Here is a 27,153-nt window from a genome sequence, read left to right as displayed (position 1 = left end):
TACACCTCCTCATGATCATCTGTACACCTCATCATCTCTACACCTCACGCCATCTGTACACCTCTTCTTCACCATCTGTATACTTCCTCATCACCACCTGTACACCTCATCATCACCATCTGTACACCTCATCATCACCATCTGTACACCTCATCATCACCATCTGTACAGCTCCTCAGCTCCATCTGTACACCACCTCATCACCATCTGCACACCTCCTCATCACCATCTGTACACCTCATCGTCACCACCTGTACACCTCCTCGTCACCATCTGTACACTTCATCACCACCTCTACACCTCATCGTCACCATCTGTACACCTCATCGTCACCACCTGTACACCTCCTTTTCACCATCTGTACAGCTCCTCGTCACCACCTGTACACCTCCTTTTCACCATCTGTACAGCTCCTCATCACCATCTACACACCTCATCATTGCTATCTGTACACCTCATCATCACCACCTGTACACCCCCTCATCACCACCTGTACACCCCCTCATCACCACATGTACACCTCATCGTCAGCATCTGTACATCTCATCAGCATCTTTACATCTCATCAGCATCTGTACACCTCGTAACCATCTGTACACCTCATCTTCACCATCTGTACACCTCTTGATGATCATCTGTGCACCTCGCCATCACCATCTGTACACCTCCTCATTGCCATCTGTACACTTCATCACCATCTGTACACCTCATCACCATCTGTACACCTCATCGTCACCATTTGTACACCTCGTCATCACCATCTCTATACCTCATCATCATCTGTACACCTCAGCATCATCTGTACACCACCTCATCACCATCTGTACACCTCATCACAAACTGTACACCTCATCACAAACTGTACACCTCATCATCATCTGTACATCTCATCGCCATCTGTACACCTCATCACCACTTGTACATCTCATCACCACTTGTACACCTCATCACCATCTGTACACCTCATCATCACTATCTGTACACCTCAACATCACCACCTGTACACCTCATCATCACCATCTGTACACCTCATCGTCACCATCTGTACATCTCATCAGCATCTGTACATCTCCTTACCAGCATCTGTACACCTCGTAACCATCTGTACACCTCATCGTCACCATCTGTACACCTCCTGATGATCATCTGTACACCTCATCATCACCATCTCTACACCTCATCATCTGTACACCTCACGCCATCTGTACACCTCTTCTTCACCATCTGTATACTTCCTCATCACCACCTGTACACCTCATCATCACCATCTGTGCACCTCATCATCACCATCTGTGCACCTCATCATCACCATCTGTACACCTCATCACCATCTGTACACCTCATCATCACCATCTGTACACCTCATCATCAACATATGTACACCTCCTCATCACCATCTGTACACCTCATCGTCACCACCTGTACACCTCCTCGTCACCATCTGTACACTTCATCACCACCTCTACACCTCATCGTCACCATCTGTACACCTCATCGGCACTACCTGTACACCTCATCGTCACCACCTGTACACCTCCTTTTCACCATCTGCACAGCTTCTCGTCACCATCTGCACACCTCATCGTCACCATCTCTACACCTCATCGGCACTACCTGTACACCTCATCGTCACCATCTGTACACCTCCTCTTCACCATCTGTACAGCTCCTCGTCACCATCTGCACACCTCATCATTACTATCTGTACACGTCCTCATCACCACCTGTACACCACCTCATCACCACCTGTACACCTCCCATCACATGTACACCTCCCATCACATGTACACCTCATCGTCACCATCTGTACACCTCCTCGTCACCATCTGTACACCTCCTCATCACCACCTGTACACCTCCTCATCACCACCTGCACACCTCCCATCACCATCTGTACACCCCCTCATCACCACATGTACACCTCCCATCACCACATGTACACCTCCCATCATCATCTGTACACCTCATCATCACCATCTGTACACCTCATTGTCACCATTTGTACACCTCGTCGTCACCATCTCTACACCTCATTGTCACCATCTCTACACCTCATCAACATCTGTACACCTCAGCATCATCTGTACACCACCTCATCACCATCTGTACACCTCATCACCATCTGTACACCTCATCATCACCTGCACACCTCATCACCACCTGTACACCTCAACATCACCATCTGTACACCTCATCACCACCATCTGTACACCTCATCATCACCATCTGTACACCTCCTCATCACCATCTGTACATCTCATCAGCATCTGTACATCTCCTTACCAGCATCTGTACACCTCGTAACCATCTGTACACCTCATCGTCACCATCTGTACACCTCCTGATGATCATCTGTACACCTTATCGTCACCATCTGTACACCTCCTGCTGATCATCTGTACACCTCATCATCACCATCTCTACACCTCATCATCCGTACACCTCACGCCATCTGTATACCTCTTCTTCACCATCTGTATACTTCCTCATCACCACCTGTACACCTCATCATCACCATCTGTACACCTCATCATCACCATCTGTACACCTCCCCACCATCTGTACACCTCATCATCACCACCTGTACACCTCCCATCAGCACATGTACACCTCATCGTCACCATCTGTACACCTCCTCATCACCATCTGTAACCTCAACATCACCACCTGTACACCTCATCATCACTATCTGTACACCTCATCGTCACCACCTGTACACCTATTCGTCACCATCTGTACACCTCATCACCATCTGTACATCTCCTCATCAGCATCTGTACATCTCCTTACCAGCATCTGTACACCTCATCACCATCTGTACACCTCATCATCACCATCTGTACATCTCATCATCACCATCTGTACAGCTCCTCAGCTCCATCTGTACACCTCCTCATCACCATCTGTACACCTCATCGTCACCACCTGTACACCTCCTCGTCACTATCTGTACACTTCATCACCACCTCTACACCTCATCGTCACCATCTGTACACCTCATCGGCACTACCTGTACACCTCATCATCACCACCTGTGCACCTCCTTTTCACCATCTGTACAGCTTCTCGTCACCATCTGCACACCTCATCGTCACCATCTCTACACCTCATCGGCACTACCTGTACACCTCATCGTCACCATCTGTACACCTCCTTTTCACCATCTGTACAGCTCCTCGACAGCATCTGCACACCTCATCATTACTATCTGTACACGTCCTCATCACCACCTGTACACCTCCTCATCACCACCTGTACACCTCCCATCACCACATGTACACCTCATCGTCACCATCTGTACACCTCCTCATCACCATCTGTACACCTCCTCATCACCACCTGTACACCTCCTCATCACCACCTGCACACCTCCCATCACCATCTGTACACCCCCTCATCACCACATGTACATCTCCCATCACCATCTGTACACCTCATCTTCACCATCTGTACACCTCATCTTCACCATCTGTACACCTCCTCATCTCCATCTGTACACCTCATCTCCATCTGTACACCTCATCACCATCTGTACACCTCATCACCATCTGTACACCTCATCGTCACCATCTCTACACCTCATCATCACCATCTGTACAGCTCCTCAGCTCCATCTGTACACCACCTCATCACCATCTGCACACCTCCTCATCACCATCTGTACACCTCATCGTCACCACCTGTACACCTCATCGTCACCATCTGTACACCCCCTCATCACCATCTGTACACCCCCTCATCACCACCTGCACACCTCCCATCACCACCTGTACACCCCCTCATCACCACATGTACACCTCATCGTCAGCATCTGTACATCTCATCAGCATCTGTACATCTCATCAGCATCTGTGCACCTCGTAACCATCTGTACACCTCATCTTCACCATCTGTACACCACCTGATGATCATGTGTGCACCTCGCCATCACCATCTGTACACCTCCTCATTGCCATCTGTACACCTCATCACCATCTGTACACCTCATCGTCACCATTTGTACACCTCGTCATCACCATCTCTATACCTCATCATCATCTGTACACCTCAGCATCATCTGTACACCACCTCATCACCATCTGTACAACTCATCGTCACCATTTGTACACCTCGTCATCACCATCTCTATACCCCATCACCATCTGTACACCCCCTCATCACCACATGTACACCTCCCATCACCACATGTACACCTCCCATCATCATCTGTACACCTCATCATCACCATCTGTACACCTCATTGTCACCATTTGTACACCTCGTCGTCACCATCTCTACACCTCATTGTCACCATCTCTACACCTCATCAACATCTGTACACCTCAGCATCATCTGTACACCACCTCATCACCATCTGTACACCTCATCACCATCTGTACACCTCATCATCACCTGCACACCTCATCACCACCTGTACACCTCAACATCACCATCTGTACACCTCATCACCATCTGTACACCTCATCATCACTATCTGTACACCTCAACATCACCACCTGTACACCTCATCATCACCATCTGTACACCTCATCATCACCATCTGTACACCTCCTCATCACCATCTGTACATCTCATCAGCATCTGTACATCTCCTTACCAGCATCTGTACACCTCGTAACCATCTGTACACCTCATCGTCACCATCTGTACACCTCCTGATGATCATCTGTACACCTTATCGTCACCATCTGTACACCTCCTGCTGATCATCTGTACACCTCATCATCACCATCTCTACACCTCATCATCCGTACACCTCACGCCATCTGTATACCTCTTCTTCACCATCTGTATACTTCCTCATCACCACCTGTACACCTCATCATCACCATCTGTACACCTCATCATCACCATCTGTACACCTCATCACCACCCGTACACCTCCTCATCACCACCTCTACACCTCCCATCACCACATGTACACCTCATCGTCACCATCTGTACACCTCCTCATCACCATCTGTACACCTCCTCATCACCATCTGTACACCTCCTCATCACCACCTGTACACCTCCCATCACCATCTGTACACCCCTCATCACCACATGTACACCTCCCATCACCATCTGTACACCTCCCAATCACCACCTGCACACCTCCCATCACCATCTGTACACCCCCTCATCACCACATGTACACCTCCCATCACCATCTGTACACCTCATCGTCACCATCTGTACACCTCCTCATCACCATCTGTACACCTCATCATCACCATCTGTACAGCTCCTCCGCTCCATCTGTACACCACCTCATCACCATCTGTACACCTCCTCATCACCATCTGTACACCTCATCGTCACCACCTGTACACCTCCTCGTCACCATCTGTACACTTCATCACCACCTCTACACCTCATCGTCACCATCTGTACACCTCATCGGCACTACCTGTACACCTCATCGTCACGACCTGTACACCTCATCGTCTCCATCTGTACACCTCCTCATCTCCATCTGTACACCTCATCGTCACCATCTGTACCCCTCATCACCATCTGTACACCTCCTCATCACCACCTGTACACCTCCCATCACCATCTGTACGCCCCTCATCACCACATGTACACCTCCCATCACCATCTGTACACCTCATCGTCACCATCTGTACACCTCCTCATCACCATCTGTACACCTCATCATCACCATCTGTACAGCTCCTCAGCTCCATCTGTACACCACCTCATCACCATCTGTACACCTCCTCATCACCATCTGTACACCTCATCGTCACCACCTGTACACCTCCTCGTCACCATCTGTACACTTCATCACCACCTCTACACCTCATCGTCACCATCTGTACACCTCATCGGCACTACCTGTACACCTCATCGTCACGACCTGTACACCTCATCGTCTCCATCTGTACACCTCCTCATCTCCATCTGTACACCTCATCACCATCTGTACACCTCATCGTCACCATCTGTACACCTCATCGTCACCATCTGTACACCACCTCATCACCATCTGTACATCTCATCAGCATCTGTACATCTCCTTACCAGCATCTGTACACCTCGTAACCATCTGTACACCTCCTCGTCACCATCTGTACAGTTCATCACCACCTCTACACCTCATCGTCACCATCTGTACACCTCATCGTCACCACCTGTACACCTCCTTTTCACCATCTGTACAGCTCCTCGTCACCACCTGTACACCTCCTTTTCACCATCTGTACAGCTCCTCATCACCATCTACACACCTCATCATTGCTATCTGTACACCTCATCATCACCACCTGTACACCCCCTCATCACCACCTGTACACCCCCTCATCACCACATGTACACCTCATCGTCAGCATCTGTACATCTCATCAGCATCTGTACACCTCGTAACCATCTGTACACCTCATCTTCACCATCTGTACACCTCATCTTCACCATCTGTACACCTCTTGATGATCATCTGTGCACCTCGCCATCACCATCTGTACACCTCCTCATTGCCATCTGTACACTTCATCACCATCTGTACACCTCATCACCATCTGTACACCTCATCGTCACCATTTGTACACCTCGTCATCACCATCTCTATACCTCATCATCATCTGTACACCTCAGCATCATCTGTACACCACCTCATCACCATCTGTACACCTCATCACAAACTGTACACCTCATCACAAACTGTACACCTCATCATCATCTGTACATCTCATCGCCATCTGTACACCTCATCACCACTTGTACATCTCATCACCACTTGTACACCTCATCACCATCTGTACACCTCATCATCACTATCTGTACACCTCAACATCACCACCTGTACACCTCATCATCACCATCTGTACACCTCATCGTCACCATCTGTACATCTCATCAGCATCTGTACATCTCCTTACCAGCATCTGTACACCTCGTAACCATCTGTACACCTCATCGTCACCATCTGTACACCTCCTGATGATCATCTGTACACCTCATCATCACCATCTCTACACCTCATCATCTGTACACCTCACGCCATCTGTACACCTCTTCTTCACCATCTGTATACTTCCTCATCACCACCTGTACACCTCATCATCACCATCTGTACACCTCATCACCATCTGTACACCTCATCACCATCTGTACACCTCATCATCACCATCTGTACACCTCATCATCAACATATGTACACCTCCTCATCACCATCTGTACACCTCATCGTCACCACCTGTACACCTCCTCGTCACCATCTGTACACCTCATCGGCACTACCTGTACACCTCATCGTCACCACCTGTACACCTCCTTTTCACCATCTGTACAGCTTCTCGTCACCATCTGCACACCTCATCGTCACCATCTCTACACCTCATCGGCACTACCTGTACACCTCATCGTCACCATCTCTACACCTCATTGTCACCATCTCTACACCTCATCAACATCTGTACACCTCAGCATCATCTGTACACCACCTCATCACCATCTGTACACCTCATCACCATCTGTACACCTCATCATCACCTGCACACCTCATCACCACCTGTACACCTCAACATCACCATCTGTACACCTCATCACCATCTGTACACCTCATCATCACCACCTGTGCACCTCCTTTTCACCATCTGTACAGCTTCTCGTCACCATCTGCACACCTCATCGTCACCATCTCTACACCTCATCGGCACTACCTGTACACCTCATCGTCACCATCTGTACACCTCCTTTTCACCATCTGTACAGCTCCTCGACAGCATCTGCACACCTCATCATTACTATCTGTACACGTCCTCATCACCACCTGTACACCTCCTCATCACCACCTGTACACCTCCCATCACCACATGTACACCTCATCGTCACCATCTGTACACCTCCTCATCACCATCTGTACACCTCCTCATCACCACCTGTACACCTCCTCATCACCACCTGCACACCTCCCATCACCATCTGTACACCCCCTCATCACCACATGTACATCTCCCATCACCATCTGTACACCTCATCTTCACCATCTGTACACCTCATCTTCACCATCTGTACACCTCCTCATCTCCATCTGTACACCTCATCTCCATCTGTACACCTCATCACCATCTGTACACCTCATCACCATCTGTACACCTCATCGTCACCATCTCTACACCTCATCATCACCATCTGTACAGCTCCTCAGCTCCATCTGTACACCACCTCATCACCATCTGCACACCTCCTCATCACCATCTGTACACCTCATCGTCACCACCTGTACACCTCCTCGTCACCATCTGTACACTTCATCACCACCTCTACACCTCATCGTCACCATCTGTACACCTCATCGTCACCACCTGTACACCTCCTTTTCACCATCTGTACACCTCCTTTTCACCATCTGTACACCTCATCATCACCACCTGTACACCCCCTCATCACCACATGTACACCTCATCGTCAGCATCTGTACATCTCATCAGCATCTTTACATCTCATCAGCATCTGTACACCTCGTAACCATCTGTACACCTCATCTTCACCATCTGTACACCTCATCTTCACCATCTGTACACCTCTTGATGATCATCTGTGCACCTCACCATCACCATCTGTACACCTCCTCATTGCCATCTGTACACTTCATCACCATCTGTACACCTCATCACCATCTGTACACCTCATCGTCACCATTTGTACACCTCGTCATCACCATCTCTATACCTCATCATCATCTGTACACCTCAGCATCATCTGTAAACCACCTCATCACCATCTGTACACCTCATCACAAACGGTACACCTCATCACAAACTGTACACCTCATCATCTGTACATCTCATCGCCATCTGTACACCTCATCACCACTTGTACATCTCATCACCACTTGTACACCTCATCACCATCTGTACACCTCATCATCACTATCTGTACACCTCAACATCACCACCTGTACACCTCATCATCACCATCTGTACACCTCATCGTCACCATCTGTACATCTCATCAGCATCTGTACATCTCCTTACCAGCATCTGTACACCTCGTAACCATCTGTACACCTCATCGTCACCATCTGTACACCTCCTGATGATCATCTGTACACCTCATCATCACCATCTCTACACCTCATCATCTGTACACCTCACGCCATCTGTACACCTCTTCTTCACCATCTGTATACTTCCTCATCACCACCTGTACACCTCATCATCACCATCTGTGCACCTCATCATCACCATCTGTACACCTCATCACCATCTGTACACCTCATCATCACCATCTGTACACCTCATCATCAACATATGTACACCTCCTCATCACCATCTGTACACCTCATCGTCACCACCTGTACACCTCCTCGTCACCATCTGTACACTTCATCACCACCTCTACACCTCATCGTCACCATCTGTACACCTCATCGGCACTACCTGTACACCTCATCGTCACCACCTGTACACCTCCTTTTCACCATCTGTACAGCTTCTCGTCACCATCTGCACACCTCATCGTCACCATCTCTACACCTCATCGGCACTACCTGTACACCTCATCGTCACCATCTGTACACCTCCTCTTCACCATCTGTACAGCTCCTCGTCACCATCTGCACACCTCATCATTACTATCTGTACACGTCCTCATCACCACCTGTACACCTACTCATCACCACCTGTACACCTCCCATCACATGTACACCTCCCATCACATGTACACCTCATCGTCACCATCTGTACACCTCCTCATCACCATCTGTACACCTCCTCATCACCACCTGTACACCTCCTCATCACCACCTGCCCACCTCCCATCACCATCTGTACACCCCCTCATCACCACATGTACACCTCCCATCACCACATGTACACCTCCCATCATCATCTGTACACCTCATCATCACCATCTGTACACCTCATTGTCACCATTTGTACACCTCGTCGTCACCATCTCTACACCTCATTGTCACCATCTCTACACCTCATCAACATCTGTACACCTCAGCATCATCTGTACACCACCTCATCACCATCTGTACACCTCATCACCATCTGTACACCTCATCATCACCTGCACACCTCATCACCACCTGTACACCTCAACATCACCATCTGTACACCTCATCACCATCTGTACACCTCATCATCACTATCTGTACACCTCAACATCACCACCTGTACACCTCATCATCACCATCTGTACACCTCATCATCACCATCTGTACACCTCCTCATCACCATCTGTACATCTCATCAGCATCTGTACATCTCCTTACCAGCATCTGTACACCTCGTAACCATCTGTACACCTCATCGTCACCATCTGTACACCTCCTGATGATCATCTGTACACCTTATCGTCACCATCTGTACACCTCCTGCTGATCATCTGTACACCTCATCATCACCATCTCTACACCTCATCATCCGTACACCTCACGCCATCTGTATACCTCTTCTTCACCATCTGTATACTTCCTCATCACCACCTGTACACCTCATCATCACCATCTGTACACCTCATCATCACCATCTGTACACCTCATCACCACCCGTACACCTCCTCATCACCACCTCTACACCTCCCATCACCACATGTACACCTCATCGTCACCATCTGTACACCTCCTCATCACCATCTGTACACCTCCTCATCACCATCTGTACACCTCCTCATCACCACCTGTACACCTCCCATCACCATCTGTACACCCCTCATCACCACATGTACACCTCCCATCACCATCTGTACACCTCCCAATCACCACCTGCACACCTCCCATCACCATGTGTACACCCCCTCATCACCACATGTACACCTCCCATCACCATCTGTACACCTCATCGTCACCATCTGTACACCTCCTCATCACCATCTGTACACCTCATCATCACCATCTGTACAGCTCCTCCGCTCCATCTGTACACCACCTCATCACCATCTGTACACCTCCTCATCACCATCTGTACACCTCATCGTCACCACCTGTACACCTCCTCGTCACCATCTGTACACTTCATCACCACCTCTACACCTCATCGTCACCATCTGTACACCTCATCGGCACTACCTGTACACCTCATCGTCACGACCTGTACACCTCATCGTCTCCATCTGTACACCTCCTCATCTCCATCTGTACACCTCATCGTCACCATCTGTACCCCTCATCACCATCTGTACACCTCCTCATCACCACCTGTACACCTCCCATCACCATCTGTACGCCCCTCATCACCACATGTACACCTCCCATCACCATCTGTACACCTCATCGTCACCATCTGTACACCTCCTCATCACCATCTGTACACCTCATCATCACCATCTGTACAGCTCCTCAGCTCCATCTGTACACCACCTCATCACCATCTGTACACCTCCTCATCACCATCTGTACACCTCATCGTCACCACCTGTACACCTCCTCGTCACCATCTGTACACTTCATCACCACCTCTACACCTCATCGTCACCATCTGTACACCTCATCGGCACTACCTGTACACCTCATCGTCACGACCTGTACACCTCATCGTCTCCATCTGTACACCTCCTCATCTCCATCTGTACACCTCATCACCATCTGTACACCTCATCGTCACCATCTGTACACCTCATCGTCACCATCTGTACACCACCTCATCACCATCTGTACATCTCATCAGCATCTGTACATCTCCTTACCAGCATCTGTACACCTCGTAACCATCTGTACACCTCCTCGTCACCATCTGTACAGTTCATCACCACCTCTACACCTCATCGTCACCATCTGTACACCTCATCGTCACCACCTGTACACCTCCTTTTCACCATCTGTACAGCTCCTCGTCACCACCTGTACACCTCCTTTTCACCATCTGTACAGCTCCTCATCACCATCTACACACCTCATCATTGCTATCTGTACACCTCATCATCACCACCTGTACACCCCCTCATCACCACCTGTACACCCCCTCATCACCACATGTACACCTCATCGTCAGCATCTGTACATCTCATCAGCATCTGTACACCTCGTAACCATCTGTACACCTCATCTTCACCATCTGTACACCTCATCTTCACCATCTGTACACCTCTTGATGATCATCTGTGCACCTCGCCATCACCATCTGTACACCTCCTCATTGCCATCTGTACACTTCATCACCATCTGTACACCTCATCACCATCTGTACACCTCATCGTCACCATTTGTACACCTCGTCATCACCATCTCTATACCTCATCATCATCTGTACACCTCAGCATCATCTGTACACCACCTCATCACCATCTGTACACCTCATCACAAACTGTACACCTCATCACAAACTGTACACCTCATCATCATCTGTACATCTCATCGCCATCTGTACACCTCATCACCACTTGTACATCTCATCACCACTTGTACACCTCATCACCATCTGTACACCTCATCATCACTATCTGTACACCTCAACATCACCACCTGTACACCTCATCATCACCATCTGTACACCTCATCGTCACCATCTGTACATCTCATCAGCATCTGTACATCTCCTTACCAGCATCTGTACACCTCGTAACCATCTGTACACCTCATCGTCACCATCTGTACACCTCCTGATGATCATCTGTACACCTCATCATCACCATCTCTACACCTCATCATCTGTACACCTCACGCCATCTGTACACCTCTTCTTCACCATCTGTATACTTCCTCATCACCACCTGTACACCTCATCATCACCATCTGTACACCTCATCACCATCTGTACACCTCATCACCATCTGTACACCTCATCATCACCATCTGTACACCTCATCATCAACATATGTACACCTCCTCATCACCATCTGTACACCTCATCGTCACCACCTGTACACCTCCTCGTCACCATCTGTACACTTCATCACCACCTCTACACCTCATCGTCACCATCTGTACACCTCATCGGCACTACCTGTACACCTCATCGTCACCACCTGTACACCTCCTTTTCACCATCTGTACAGCTTCTCGTCACCATCTGCACACCTCATCGTCACCATCTCTACACCTCATCGGCACTACCTGTACACCTCATCGTCACCATCTCTACACCTCATTGTCACCATCTCTACACCTCATCAACATCTGTACACCTCAGCATCATCTGTACACCACCTCATCACCATCTGTACACCTCATCACCATCTGTACACCTCATCATCACCTGCACACCTCATCACCACCTGTACACCTCAACATCACCATCTGTACACCTCATCACCATCTGTACACCTCATCATCACTATCTGTACACCTCAACATCACCACCTGTACACCTCCCATCACATGTACACCTCCCATCACATGTACACCTCATCGTCACCATCTGTACACCTCCTCATCACCATCTGTACACCTCCTCATCACCACCTGTACACCTCCTCATCACCACCTGCACACCTCCCATCACCATCTGTACACCCCCTCATCACCACATGTACACCTCCCATCACCACATGTACACCTCCCATCATCATCTGTACACCTCATCATCACCATCTGTACACCTCATTGTCACCATTTGTACACCTCGTCGTCACCATCTCTACACCTCATTGTCACCATCTCTACACCTCATCAACATCTGTACACCTCAGCATCATCTGTACACCACCTCATCACCATCTGTACACCTCATCACCATCTGTACACCTCATCATCACCTGCACACCTCATCACCACCTGTACACCTCAACATCACCATCTGTACACCTCATCACCATCTGTACACCTCATCATCACTATCTGTACACCTCAACATCACCACCTGTACACCTCATCATCACCATCTGTACACCTCATCATCACCATCTGTACACCTCCTCATCACCATCTGTACATCTCATCAGCATCTGTACATCTCCTTACCAGCATCTGTACACCTCGTAACCATCTGTACACCTCATCGTCACCATCTGTACACCTCCTGCTGATCATCTGTACACCTCATCATCACCACCTGTACACCTCATCATCACCATCTGTACACCTCATCATCACCATCTGTACACCTCCCCACCATCTGTACACCTCATCATCACCACCTGTACACCTCCCATCAGCACATGTACACCTCATCGTCACCATCTGTACACCTCCTCATCACCATCTGTACACCCCCTCATCACCACCTGCACACCTCCCATCACCACCTGTACACCCCCTCATCACCACATGTACACCTCATCGTCAGCATCTGTACATCTCATCAGCATCTGTACATCTCATCAGCATCTGTGCACCTCGTAACCATCTGTACACCTCATCTTCACCATCTGTACACCTCCTGATGATCATGTGTGCACCTCGCCATCACCATCTGTACACCTCCTCATTGCCATCTGTACACCTCATCACCATCTGTACACCTCATCGTCACCATTTGTACACCTCGTCATCACCATCTCTATACCTCATCATCATCTGTACACCTCAGCATCATCTGTACACCACCTCATCACCATCTGTACAAATCACAAACTGTACACCTCATCACAAACTGTACACCTCATCATCATCTGTACATCTCATCACCATCTGTACACCTCATCACCATCTGTACACCTCATCATCACCTGCACACCTCATCAGCACCTGTACACCTCATCATCACCATCTGTACACCTCATCACCATCTGTACACCTCATCACCATCTGTAAACCTCAACATCACCACCTGTACACCTCATCATCACCATCTGTACACCTCATCGTCACCACCTGTACACCTATTCGTCACCATCTGTACACCTCATCACCATCTGTACATCTCCTCATCAGCATCTGTACATCTCCTTACCAGCATCTGTACACCTCATCACCATCTGTACACCTCATCATCACCATCTGTACATCTCATCATCACCATCTGTACAGCTCCTCAGCTCCATCTGTACACCTCCTCATCACCATCTGTACACCTCATCGTCACCACCTGTACACCTCCTCGTCACTATCTGTACACCTCATCATCACCACCTGTGCACCTCCTTTTCACCATCTGTACAGCTTCTCGTCACCATCTGCACACCTCATCGTCACCATCTCTACACCTCATCGGCACTACCTGTACACCTCATCGTCACCATCTGTACACCTCCTTTTCACCATCTGTACAGCTCCTCGACAGCATCTGCACACCTCATCATTACTATCTGTACACGTCCTCATCACCACCTGTACACCTCCTCATCACCACCTGTACACCTCCCATCACCACATGTACACCTCATCGTCACCATCTGTACACCTCCTCATCACCATCTGTACACCACCTCATCACCACCTGTACACCTCCTCATCACCACCTGCACACCTCCCAATCACCACCTGCACACCTCCCATCACCATCTGTACACCCCCTCATCACCACATGTACATCTCCCATCACCATCTGTACACCTCATCTTCACCATCTGTACACCTCATCTTCACCATCTGTACACCTCCTCATCTCCATCTGTACACCTCATCTCCATCTGTACACCTCATCACCATCTGTACACCTCATCGTCATCTGTACACCTCATCGTCACCATCTCTACACCTCGTTGTCACCATCTCTACACCTCATCATCATCTGTACACCTCAGCATCATCTGTACACCACCTCATCACCATCTGTACACCTAAACACAAACTGTACACCTCATCATCTGTACACCTCATCGCCATCTGTACACCTCATCGCCACTTGTACACCTCATCACCATCATCTGTACACCTCATCACCATCATCTGTACACCTCATCACCACCATCTGTACACCTCATCCCTCATCACCACCATCTGTACACCTCATCGTCACTATCTGTACACCTCAACATCACCACCTGTACACCTCAACATCACCACCTGTACACCTCATCATCACCATCTGTACACCTCATCGTCACCATCTGTACACCTCCTCATCACCATCTGTACATCTCATCAGCATCTGTACATCTCCTTACCAGCATCTGTACACCTCGTAACCATCTGTACACCTCATCGTCACCATCTGTACACCTCCTGATTATCATCTGTACTCCTCATCATCACCATCTCTACACCTCATCATCTGTACACATCACGCCATCTGTACACCTCTTCTTCATCATCTGTATACTTCCTCATCACCATCTGTACACCTCATCATCACCATCTGTACACCTCATCATCACCATCTGTACATCTCCTCATCAGCATCTGTACACCTCGTGACCATCTGTACACCTCATCGTCACCATCTGTACACCTCCTGATGATCATCTGTGCACCTCGCCATCACCATCTATACACCTCCTCATCACCATCTGTACACCTCATCGCCACCATTTGTACACCTCGCCGTCACCATCTCTACACCTCGTCGTCACCATCTGTACACTTCATCACCACCTGTACACCTCATCGTCATCATCTGTACACCACCTCATCACCATCTGTACACCTCATCACAAATTGTACACCTCGTCATCTGTACACCTCACCGCCATCTGTACACCTCACCGCCATCTGTACACCTCATCACCATCTGTACACCTCATCACCATCATCTGTACACCTCATCACCACCACCTGTACACCTCATCACCACCTATACACCTCCTTTTCACCATCTGTACAGCTTCTCGTCACCATCTGTACACCACCTCATCACCATCATCTGTACACCTCATCACCACCACCTGTACACCTCATCGTCACCATCTGTACACCCCCTCATCACCACATGTACACCTCCCATCACCATCTGTACACCTCATCGTCACCATCTGTACACCTCCTGATGATCATCTGTGCACCTCGCCATCACCATCTGTACACCTACTCATCACCATCTGTACACCTCATCACCATCTGTACACCACATCGTCACCATTTGTACACCTCGTCGTCACCATATCTACACCTCGTTGTCACCATCTCTACACCTCAGCATCATCTGTACACCACTTCATCACCATCTGTACACCTAATCACAAACAGTACACCTCATCACCATCATCTGTGCACCTCATCACCACCATCTGTACAGCTCCTCAGCTCCATCTGTACACCACCTCATCACCATCTGTACACCTCCTCATCACCACCTGTACACCTCATCGTCACCACCTGTACACCTCATCGTCACCACCTGTACACCTCCTCGTCACCATCTGTACACTTCATCACCACCTGTACACCTCATCGTCACCATCTGTACACCTCATCGGCACTACCTGTACACCTCAACATCACCACCTGTACACCTCATCATCACCACCTGTACACCTCATCACCACCATCTGGACACCTCATCGTCACCATCTGGACACCTCATCATCACCATCTGTACACCTCGCATCACCATCTGTACACCTCATCATCACCATCTGTACATCTCATCACCATCTATACACCTCCTCATCACCATCTGTACACCTCATCGTCACCATTTGTACACCTCGCCGTCACCATCTCTACACCTCGTCGTCACCATCTGTACACTTCATCACCACCTGTACACCTCCTCATCACCATCTGTACACCTCATCACAAATTGTACACCTCATCATCTGTACACCTCACCGCCATCTGTACACCTCATCACCATCTGTACACCTCATCACCATCTGTACACCTCATCGTCACCATCTGTACACCTCATCGGCACTACCTGTACACCTCATCGTTACCACCTGTACACCTCCTTTTCACCATCTGTACAGTTCCTCGTCACCATCTGCACACCTCATCGTCACCATCTGCACACCTCATCCTCACCATCTGTACACCTCATCGTCACCATCTGTACACCTCATCGGCACTACCTGTACACCTCATCGTCACCATCTGTACACCTTTTCACCATCTGTACAGCTCCTCGTCACCATCTGCACACCTCATCATTACTATCTGTATACGTCCTCATCACCACCTGTACACCTCCTCATCACCACCTGTACACCTCCCATCACCACATGTACACCTCATCGTCACCATCTGTACACCTCATCGTCACCATCTGTGCACCTCGCCATCACCATCTGTACACCTCCTCATCACCATCTGTACACCTCATCACCATCATCTGTACACCTCATCACCACCTGTACACCTCATCACCATCTGTACACCTCATCATCACCTGTACACCTCATCATCACCTGCACACCTCATCATCACCTGTACACCTCATCATCACCTGCACACCTCATCACCACCTGTACACCTCATCATCACTATCTGTACAGCTTCTCATCACCACCTGAACATATCATTATCACCACCTGTACACCTCATCACAAACATCTGTACACCTTATCACCATCTGTACACCGCATCAGCACCTGTACACCTCATCATCACCACCTGTGCACCTCATCAGCATCTGTGCAGCTCTTCATCACCACCTGTACACCTCATCACCACCTGTACACCCCATCATCACCACCTGTACACCTCATCACCCTCTGTAGACCTCCTCATTACCACCACCTGTGCAGCTCCTCATCACCATCTGAAATCCTGCCAACAATAGTTGTATCATTAATAAGTTTACAGATGGCATTTGAGCTGTGCCTAAGTACACCTTTAGCCTCATTTGCTCCAAATTTTCTGGTCTTGTCCTCCTTTGCTCCAAAGTAAAAAGCCCCAGCTCAATCAACCTTTTGTTAGAAGGCACGCTTCCTAATCCTGGCAGAATCCTCATAAATCTCCTCCTCTGCACCCTCTCTAAATTCCACATCCTTTGTATAATGAGGCAACCAGAACTGAACACAAAATTCCAAGTGTGGTGTAATAAGGGTTTAGTTGAACCACAACGTTACCTTGCAGCCCTTGAACTCAATCCCCTGACTAAATAATTATGAAATGAAGCTGAGCCAGATTGTTCTGTAGAGACCTGGGGTGGTTCGATCCAGATTCAAGTGAGTTTTCTGTTATACACACCAGGCTACAATGAAATTCTGTGCTCACATGGACCATATAAATGATAATAAAAATGCTGGTCAATGCGAGGGTGAATGCAAACTTCTGACTGATAAACGGATTATTATTGACAGCATTTGTAGTTTCTAGTGTGTTCAAGGTGAGAACATGTCTCTGGAATGACTGGGGAGTGGGCCGATGTCTGGGTGGGCAGAGCAAGAGGGGTGTTAGGTTACCATGCAGAGGTTTGGGCACTCAGTTATAGGGGAGACATTGTCAGGCTGGAGAGGATGCAGAATAGATTTATGAAGGATGCTGCTTGGACCAGAGGGTCTGAGTTACAGGGAGGCATTGGCCCTGCTGGATATTAATTCCCTGGAGTGCAGGAGCACAAGGGGTGATGGCATAGAAGTTCATAACATCACGGTGGTGTCGCAGTTAGCATGATGCTCTTTCAGCACCAGCAACCTGGCTTCAATTCTGCTGCTGTCTCTCAGGAGTCACACAAACAAAATGCTAGACGGATTCAGCAGATCAGCCAACATCTATGGAAAGGGAAAAAGAGTCGATGGTAGATACAAAATAAGAGTGGAGAGATGTAAGAGACCTGAGAGAGCAGTGAGTACCTGGAACAAGTTGCCAGAGGAAGCAACACACATCAAAGTTGCTGGTGAACGCAGCAGGCCAGGCAGCATCTGTAGGAAGAGGTGCAGTCGACGTTTCGGGCCGAGACCCTTCGTCAGGACTAACTGAAGGAAGAGTGAGTAAGGGATTTGAAAGGGGGAGGGGGAGATCCAAAATGATAGGAGAAGACAGGAGGGGGAGGGATGGAGCCAGGAGCTGGACAGGTGATTGGCAAAGGGATACGAGAGGATCATGGGACAGGAGGTCCGGGAAGAAAGACGGTGGGGGGGGGCCCAGAGGATGGGCAAGAGGTATATTCAGAGGGACAGAGGGAGAAAAAGGAGAGTGAGAGAAAGAATGTGTGCATAAAAATAAGTAACAGATGGGGTACGAGGGGGAGGTGGGGCCTAGCGGAAGTTAGAGAAGTCGATGTTCATGCCATCAGGTTGGAGGCTACCAGAGGAAGTGGTTGAGACAGATAAAATGGCAACACTTAAGAGACATTTGGACAGAGGGGAGAGGTTTGTTCTGGGCTGAACACAGCCTCTCGCTCTCCTGCCCTCCCCTGACCCTCGACCCCCCCCCCCTCACTCCCCGGACCCTCGCCCCACCCCTCCCTGGGCACTCGCACCCCCCACCCCCCGGACCCTCACCCCCCCCACTCCCTGGATCCTGACCCTCACACTCCCCGGACCCTCGCCCCCCCCCCCCACTCCCCAGACCCTTGGACCCCCCAGATCCTCGCACCCCCCCCCCACTCCCTGGACCCTTGCCCCCCTCCCTTCGGCCCCCTCCCCGGATCCTCAAGGTCCCCCTCCCCAGACTCTCGCCCCCCCCCCACCTCCAGACCCTTGCCCCTCTCCCACTCCCCGGACCCTGGCTCTCCCCACTCCCCGGACCCTGGCTCTCCCCACTCCCCGGACCCTGGTCCCCCAACTCTCCAGACCCTCGCCTCCCCGCACTCTCCGGACCCTCGCCTCCCCCCACTCCCCGGACCCTCGCCTCCCCCCACTCCCCGGACCCTGGTCCCCCAACTCTCCAGACCCTCGCCTCCCCGCACTCTCCGGACCCTCGCCCCCCCCCCACTCCCCGGACCCTCGCCCCCCCCCCCACTCCCCGGACCCTGGCCCCCCCCCACTCCCCGGACCCTGGCCCCCCCCCACTCCCCGGACCCTGGCCCCCCCCCCACTCCCCGGACCCTCGCCCCCCCCCCACTCCCCGGACCCTCGCCCCCCCCCCACTCCCCGGACCCTCGCCTCCCCCCACTCCCCGGACCCTGGTCCCCCAACTCTCCAGACCCTCGCCTCCCCGCACTCTCCGGACCCTCGCCCCCCCCCCCCACTCCCCGGACCCTCGCCCCCCCCCCACTCCCCGGACCCTGGCCCCCCCCCCACTCCCCGGACCCTGGCCCCCCCCCCACTCCCCGGACCCTCGCCCCCCCCCCACTCCCCGGACCCTCGCCCCCCCCCCACTCCCCGGACCCTGGCCCCCCCCCCACTCCCCAGACCCTCGCCCCCCCCCACTCCCCGGACCCTCGCCCCCCCCCCCACTCCCCGGACCCTGGCCCCCCCCCCACTCCCCGGACCCTGGCCCCCCCCCCACTCCCCGGACCCTGGCCCCGGCCCCTCCACTCCCCGGACCCCGGCCCCTCCACTCCCTGGACCCTCGCTCCCCGCTACTCCCCGGACCCTCGCTCCCCGCTACTGCCCAGCCCCTCGCTCTCTGCCTAGCCTATCTCACACTTGCTCCAACTCGCGCTCTCTCATTCACTCTCTCTTTCTCTCTCCCTCTCTCTCGTTCACTCTCACTCTCTGTCTCCCTCACTCTCTCGTTCACTCACTCATTCACTCCTGCTCTTCCTCTCCCCCTCTGTTTCCTGAGGTCATCAAATTGGTTTAGATCCCCTGTATTATACTTTTCTCCCTGGGACAGTGTGGAGTTGAAGCAAAATTTGAGTCTTGCTTTGATTCCAAGAGAAGAGTTTGTTCATTTTTGAAATCAATAAAATGAACAGGCCTCAACTTTGTTCCTGGGCCTGAGATTCCTGTTTGACTTGGATGCCAGCTCTGTGGCAGTAGTGCAGGAGTTGAGCTGTGTTTGTTCAGATTAACCCGTTTTAATTACACAAGCTCATTAGTGAAGACTAGACTGGAACCTGTGTGTTTCTGCAGTGCTGTGTGTCTCTCTGTAGTTATGAATGAGTAAACTCTTCAATTAATGTGGGCGATTACCCTCATTATTACAAATCAAACAAAATCTCCTGAGCTGTGGATATTTCCAGCACCAACTCACCACACCCGCACTGTTGTCAGCTTATGGATGGACAGGGATAAAAATATCCTCACCCAACCCTCGCATGGCAACCAGTCCCTGGCGTAACCAGTAGGACAGAGAATTCCTCTGCCTCGCTTCCCTCCCTCTGTCTCTTTCTCTCCCTCCTTTACCCTCTCTCCTTCCTCATCACCTACTCCTCCCATCATCCCCTCTCCCTCCTCTATCTCTCCTTCCCTCTTCACCCATCTCCCCTTTTTCTCCTCCACTACCTCCCCTCTCCTTCTCCCCCCTCCCTCTCTCTTTCCCCCTCTGCCTCTCACCCCTTGCTCCCTCTCCATCCTCCTCTCAGGCATTTAAAATAGCACTGAAACAGGCTCTTTGGCCCCCACATCCAAACTGACCATACTACCTACTCAGCAATTCACCTTTCCTGAGAATGACCCCGGGAATGTAAGGATAAACGTGTGAGGAGTGTTTTGTTCGGCTCATTCAGAAAGTCAGGAGGCATGGGACTCAGGGAAAGTTGGCTGCGTGGATACAGAATTGACCCCCACGGAAGGCGCTGTTAATGGCGCGCTTTCTGCGTTTTGGTCGATGACCAGCTATGTACAGGAGGGATCTGTTCGGTGACCCCTGCTCTTTGTGACTTTTACAAATGACCTGGACAAGGAACTGGTAGGTGGGATTACTAACTTTGCAGGTGACACAGAGGCTGGTGGTGTTCTGGATGGTTGTTGTAGGTCACACAGAGGATAAAGACAGGATCTTGAGCTGTGTTAAGATGGAGCAGATGGACTCCAACCCAGAAGCGTGTGAAGTGATTCACTTTGGTAGGTCGAGCTTGAAGGCAGGATACAGGATTAATGCCAGATTCTTAGCAGTGTGGTCTAACCAGGGTTTAGTAGAGCTGCATCATGACCTCACACCCCCTGAACTCCATCATCTAAATCAGTTTATTCTTTGGAATGTAGGAGAATGAGAGGCAACCTTATAGAAATGTTTAAAAATTTAAGAGGCACAGGTGATGGTGGTGTCTGAAAAGAGGATGCTGTCTAAGTTGCATGCCATCTTGGACAATGTCTCCCATCCACTACATAATGTACTGGGTGGGCACAGGAGTACATTCAGCCAGAGACTCATTCCACCGAGATGCAACACAGAGCGTCATAGGAAGTCATTCCTGCCTGTGGCCATCAAACTTTACAACTCCTCCCTTGGAAGGTCAGACACCCTGAGCCAATAGGCAGGTCCTGGACTTATTTCATAATTTACTGGCATAATTTACATATTACTATTTAACTACTTATGGTTCTATTACTATTTATTATTTATGGTGCAACTGTAACGAAAACCAATTTCCCCCGGGACCAATGAAGTATGACTATAAGGTGGATGGTAACAGTAGGGATTTAGAGGGAGAGGGGAAAGATATAAAAAGGGACAACTTTTCCACTCAGAGAGTGGTGAGCACGTGGAATGAGCTGCCAGAGGAAGTAGTTGAGGCCGGTACAATAGTATCATTTAAGAAGCACTTGGACGGGTACATGGAGGGATATGGGCTGAAGGTAGGAAATTGGGACCAGCTGAGTGGACAATGTGGTCAGCAGGGATTGGTTGGGCTGAAGGGCCTGTGTCTGTGGCACTGGGACTCTGTAATCCTCACCAAACCTCTCCAGAGTCCTCGAACGTCCCATCAGCCGAGGATGTCGCCTGCGACTGTGGGACCGCCTCTCAAAGCTTTGCTAACTGTGATTTGCACTCCCCGTTCTGCAGAGATGATGGGCAGTGTGTCGAAGGCATCCTGGAGATCTTTGACATGTTGCTGGCTACGACGTCAAGGTTCCGTGAGCTGAAGCTACAGCACAATGAGTACCTCTGCCTGAAGGCAATGGTTTTACTCAACTCCAGTGAGTAATGACACCAGCTCCACACGCCGCTCTCCTTCGCCCCACCTCACGCCACCACTAAGTCAGCGGGGCAGACGGGTAACAGGAACCCCCACCCCAGAGTTCCAAACCTTGTAACCTGCTGCCTCTGTTCATTTAAACCGACCTCTGAAAGCTTCAGATTACTAAACTTTGGAATGGAATTGATAACTTTCAACAGGACGGCTGAATATTACTCTCTGCCAGACTGTCCTCTGGGTGTTGACGATTGGTTGAAGCGTAACAGGGAACAATGTACAAGTGGGAATGGGGTGGGACAGGGATTGGGGAGTGTCTCAGTGCATAGAGCTGCTGCTTCACTGCAGGTTCGATCCCGACCTGCGACGCTGTCTGTGTGGAGTCTGCATGCTCTCAGTGTGACTGTGTGGGTTTCCCCAGGGTGCTCCAGTTTCCTCAGAAGGTCAGAGGGTTAATCGGACCCTGTAAATTGCCCCTCGGGTGTGGGTGAGGGCAATTTACAGCGGCCGACTGGAGGTCTGTGACTAGTGGTGTTCTGCAGGGATCCATACTGGGATCTCTGTTGTTTGTGCTAGGTATAAATACCATGGACGAAAACACAGATGGGTAGGTTTGTAAGTCCACATGATACAGATATTATTGGTGTTGTGGACAGTGTAGAAGACTGCTAAAGAATACAGCGGGATATAGATCAGTTATCAATATGGGCTGAGAAATGGCAAATGGAGCTTCATCAAACAAAGGTGAGGTGTTGCACTTTCAGGAGTCAAATGTAAAGAGACAGTTCACTGTTAATGGCATCAGATAAGCAGCATTCACCAAAAAAAGCATAAATTAAGCCAACTATACTGCTTAAGGAAACACAATTAGAACAAAAAAAAGCCTATTTAGTGCAAAGTGGTCATGGTGTTGCTATACTGAGGTTGTGATTTGGGTTGTGCTGGTTGGTTCAAGAACTGACTGATCAGCCATGATCTTATTAAATGGCGGAGCAGGCTCTACGAACCACATGGCCTACTCCTGCTCCTGTGTCTTGTGTTCTTATGGCTGGTTGAAGGGAAGCAGCCGTTCTTGAAGCTAGTGATGTGGGGCTTCAGGCTTCTGTACCTCCTGCAGATGGAGCTGCGAAAAGGTGGCATGGCCCATACGGTGAGGACATTTGATGATGGAGATTGCCTTCCTGAGGCAGCACCTCCTGTAGACAGCACTGATGGTGAGGAGGGATGAGCCCGTGATGTACTGGGCTGCATCCACTGCTTTCCAGCATGCTGCCCAATACCGCATTTACACTGGCTTGTTCTGAGTGTTAACGACCTGAGTTTCAGCTGTAGTTCCGACACCCGGACGCTGCCCTACCTGTAGGGCATCAGCAGCTAGAGCCAGCCAGGTCTCGACCCCAAAGCTCGAATGTCCGTGCCCCTCCTCAGGTGCAGCTTATCCCCCAGAGTTCCTCCAGCGGCTCATTCTCAGCCAATTCTGCAGCTCAGGCAGCATCTGTGGAGGAGAATAATCAGCTGACATTTCGGGCTGAGACCCTTCATCAGAACCAGAAAGGAAGCCTGAATCTGAAGGTGGGGAGAGGAGAAGGAGTACAAGCTGGTAGGTGATTGGTGAAGTGAAGAGCAGGAAGGAAGCAGTGAGAGAGGGCCTCACTGAACTCCTGCCAAAGGTTTTCAGGACAGGCGTCTCTCAAAGAGACTTCGCAGTGGAGCAGCAAATCATGAACACAAGGGATTCTGCAGATGCTAGAAATTTATTCCTCTCTATCGACAGTCTCAGCCTGAAATGCCGACTGTTTATACCCCTCTTTGCACGATGCCTGACCTGCTGAGTTCCTCCAGCATTTTGTGTGTACTGCTCAGGATTTCCAGTAACTTACAGAATCTCTTGTGTTTGTCATTTTCAGCTAAGCTGATGGAGTGTGAGTGCATCGTGCACAGCCTCACGCTCACTGTGTGGGAGAAGAGCTTGTAGTCACCCTTCATCTTCCCCTTGGCAAGACGAATCCCTATCCAACCTCCCTCTGCATCCACTCCCCCTCCTTAGCACAATGATCAGCCCTAATGGGCACTTTATATACTGCCATTTTGTTGCCTGGACGTTCATTCTCCCATTCAATCTTACATCCCTTTGTCACTATAATTTGCATTATTCAGTACTGAAGGGTTTTTTTTCATGATAAAATTAAACATGTCTCATATGCCTGAGCCAGTTTGCTGATCTTTTTATTTGGTAATTTTTCTTTCAAACTGTTGAATAAGGGTGATGTATTCTTCATTTACAATCCTCCGCTAATTCCCAATTTCACACACTCAACTTCTGAAGAACAACTTCTTCCCTTCCGTATTCAGATTTCTGAGCAATCCATTTACACTCCTATTCTTTTATTTTTGCTCTCTTTTTGTACTACTTTATATTTTTATAATATTTTACTCTGTATAATATTTTATATTTCTTATAATATATATTACTTATTTTGAATTGTAATTTAGAGTATTTTATGTACTCCACCGTACTGAAGCCATCTCTTCAGAGTGAAGGAGGATGAGAGGTGATTTGATTGAGGTGTACAAGATGAAATGGAACATAGCTGGAGTGGGCAACCAGAAACGTTTTCCCAAGGTGGAAATGGCTAATACAAGGGGACTCGTTTTAAGGTAATTGGAGGAAGGTATAGGAGGATGTCAGTGGTAAGTTCTTTACACAAAGAGTGGCGGGTGTATGAAACGGCCTGCCAGGGGTGCTGTTAGAGACAGGTGCCTTAGGGACAATTAAGGGACTCTTAGATAGGCACATGGATGGTAGAAAAATGGAGGACTATGTGCGAGGGAAGGGCTAGACTGATCTTGGGGAGTATGTTAAAAGGAGAGCACAACATCCTGGGCCAAAGGGCCTGTACTGTGCTGGAACATTCTACGTTTTAAAACAATAAACTTCACAACATAAGTTCGTGATAATAAACCTGATTCTGATTCTATACCTTGGAATGAGCTAACCTCCAGACCAAGGGAGAAAGGAACAGCCCAACCAGTCTGCTGGAGTTCATTCAGGGCCCCAATCAATTCTTCCAGGTGAGGCAACGCTTTTGGGGTTGTCTAATGTATTTGGTGATCCGATGCGACCTCCCCTACTTTGGGGAGACCCAACATAGATTGGGGGAATGCTTTGTCGAGCACCTTTGCTCCACCCACAAAAGCCAGGATTTCCTGGTGGCCAACCATTTGAATTCCAGCCCCCATTCCCATTCCAACATGTTGGACCATGGCTTCCTGTATTACTGCAATGAGGCCACTCTCAGGTTAGAGGAGCAACACCTCATAATCTTTCTTGGTAGCCACCAAACTGATGGCAAGAATATCAATTTCTCTAACTTCCAGTAATCTTTCTCCCTCCCCTTCCCTCTTCCTCCATCCCCACTCTAGCTCCTTCTTACCTTTCCTCCTGTCCTACCTATGACCTCCCCTTGGTGCCCCTGCTCCTTCCCTT

The 27,153-nt window shown here is 49.9% G+C and overlaps 1 protein-coding gene across 5 annotated transcripts in view; it reads left to right on the top strand.

Moving 5' to 3' along the window:
* Positions 1-27,153, top strand: part of esr2a (estrogen receptor 2a) — a 254,930-nt gene that overhangs the window by 181,696 nt on the left and 46,081 nt on the right. For 4 of the 5 annotated variants that reach the window (XM_072272202.1, XM_072272229.1, XM_072272192.1 and 1 more), the window contains exon 7: positions 23,537-23,670. In XM_072272202.1, coding sequence (XP_072128303.1) covers positions 23,537-23,670 — 134 coding nt within the window. Of the gene's footprint in view, positions 1-23,536; positions 23,671-25,573; positions 25,826-27,153 lie in introns of those variants that run through there. The other variant, XM_072272220.1, reaches the window with a different exon arrangement.

Source organism: Mobula birostris, chromosome 1 (genome assembly GCF_030028105.1).
Source record: "Mobula birostris isolate sMobBir1 chromosome 1, sMobBir1.hap1, whole genome shotgun sequence".
Taxonomy (NCBI): domain Eukaryota; kingdom Metazoa; phylum Chordata; class Chondrichthyes; order Myliobatiformes; family Myliobatidae; genus Mobula; species Mobula birostris.
Note: the sequence above shows the minus strand (reverse complement) of the source record. Positions and strands in the feature narration are given on the sequence as shown.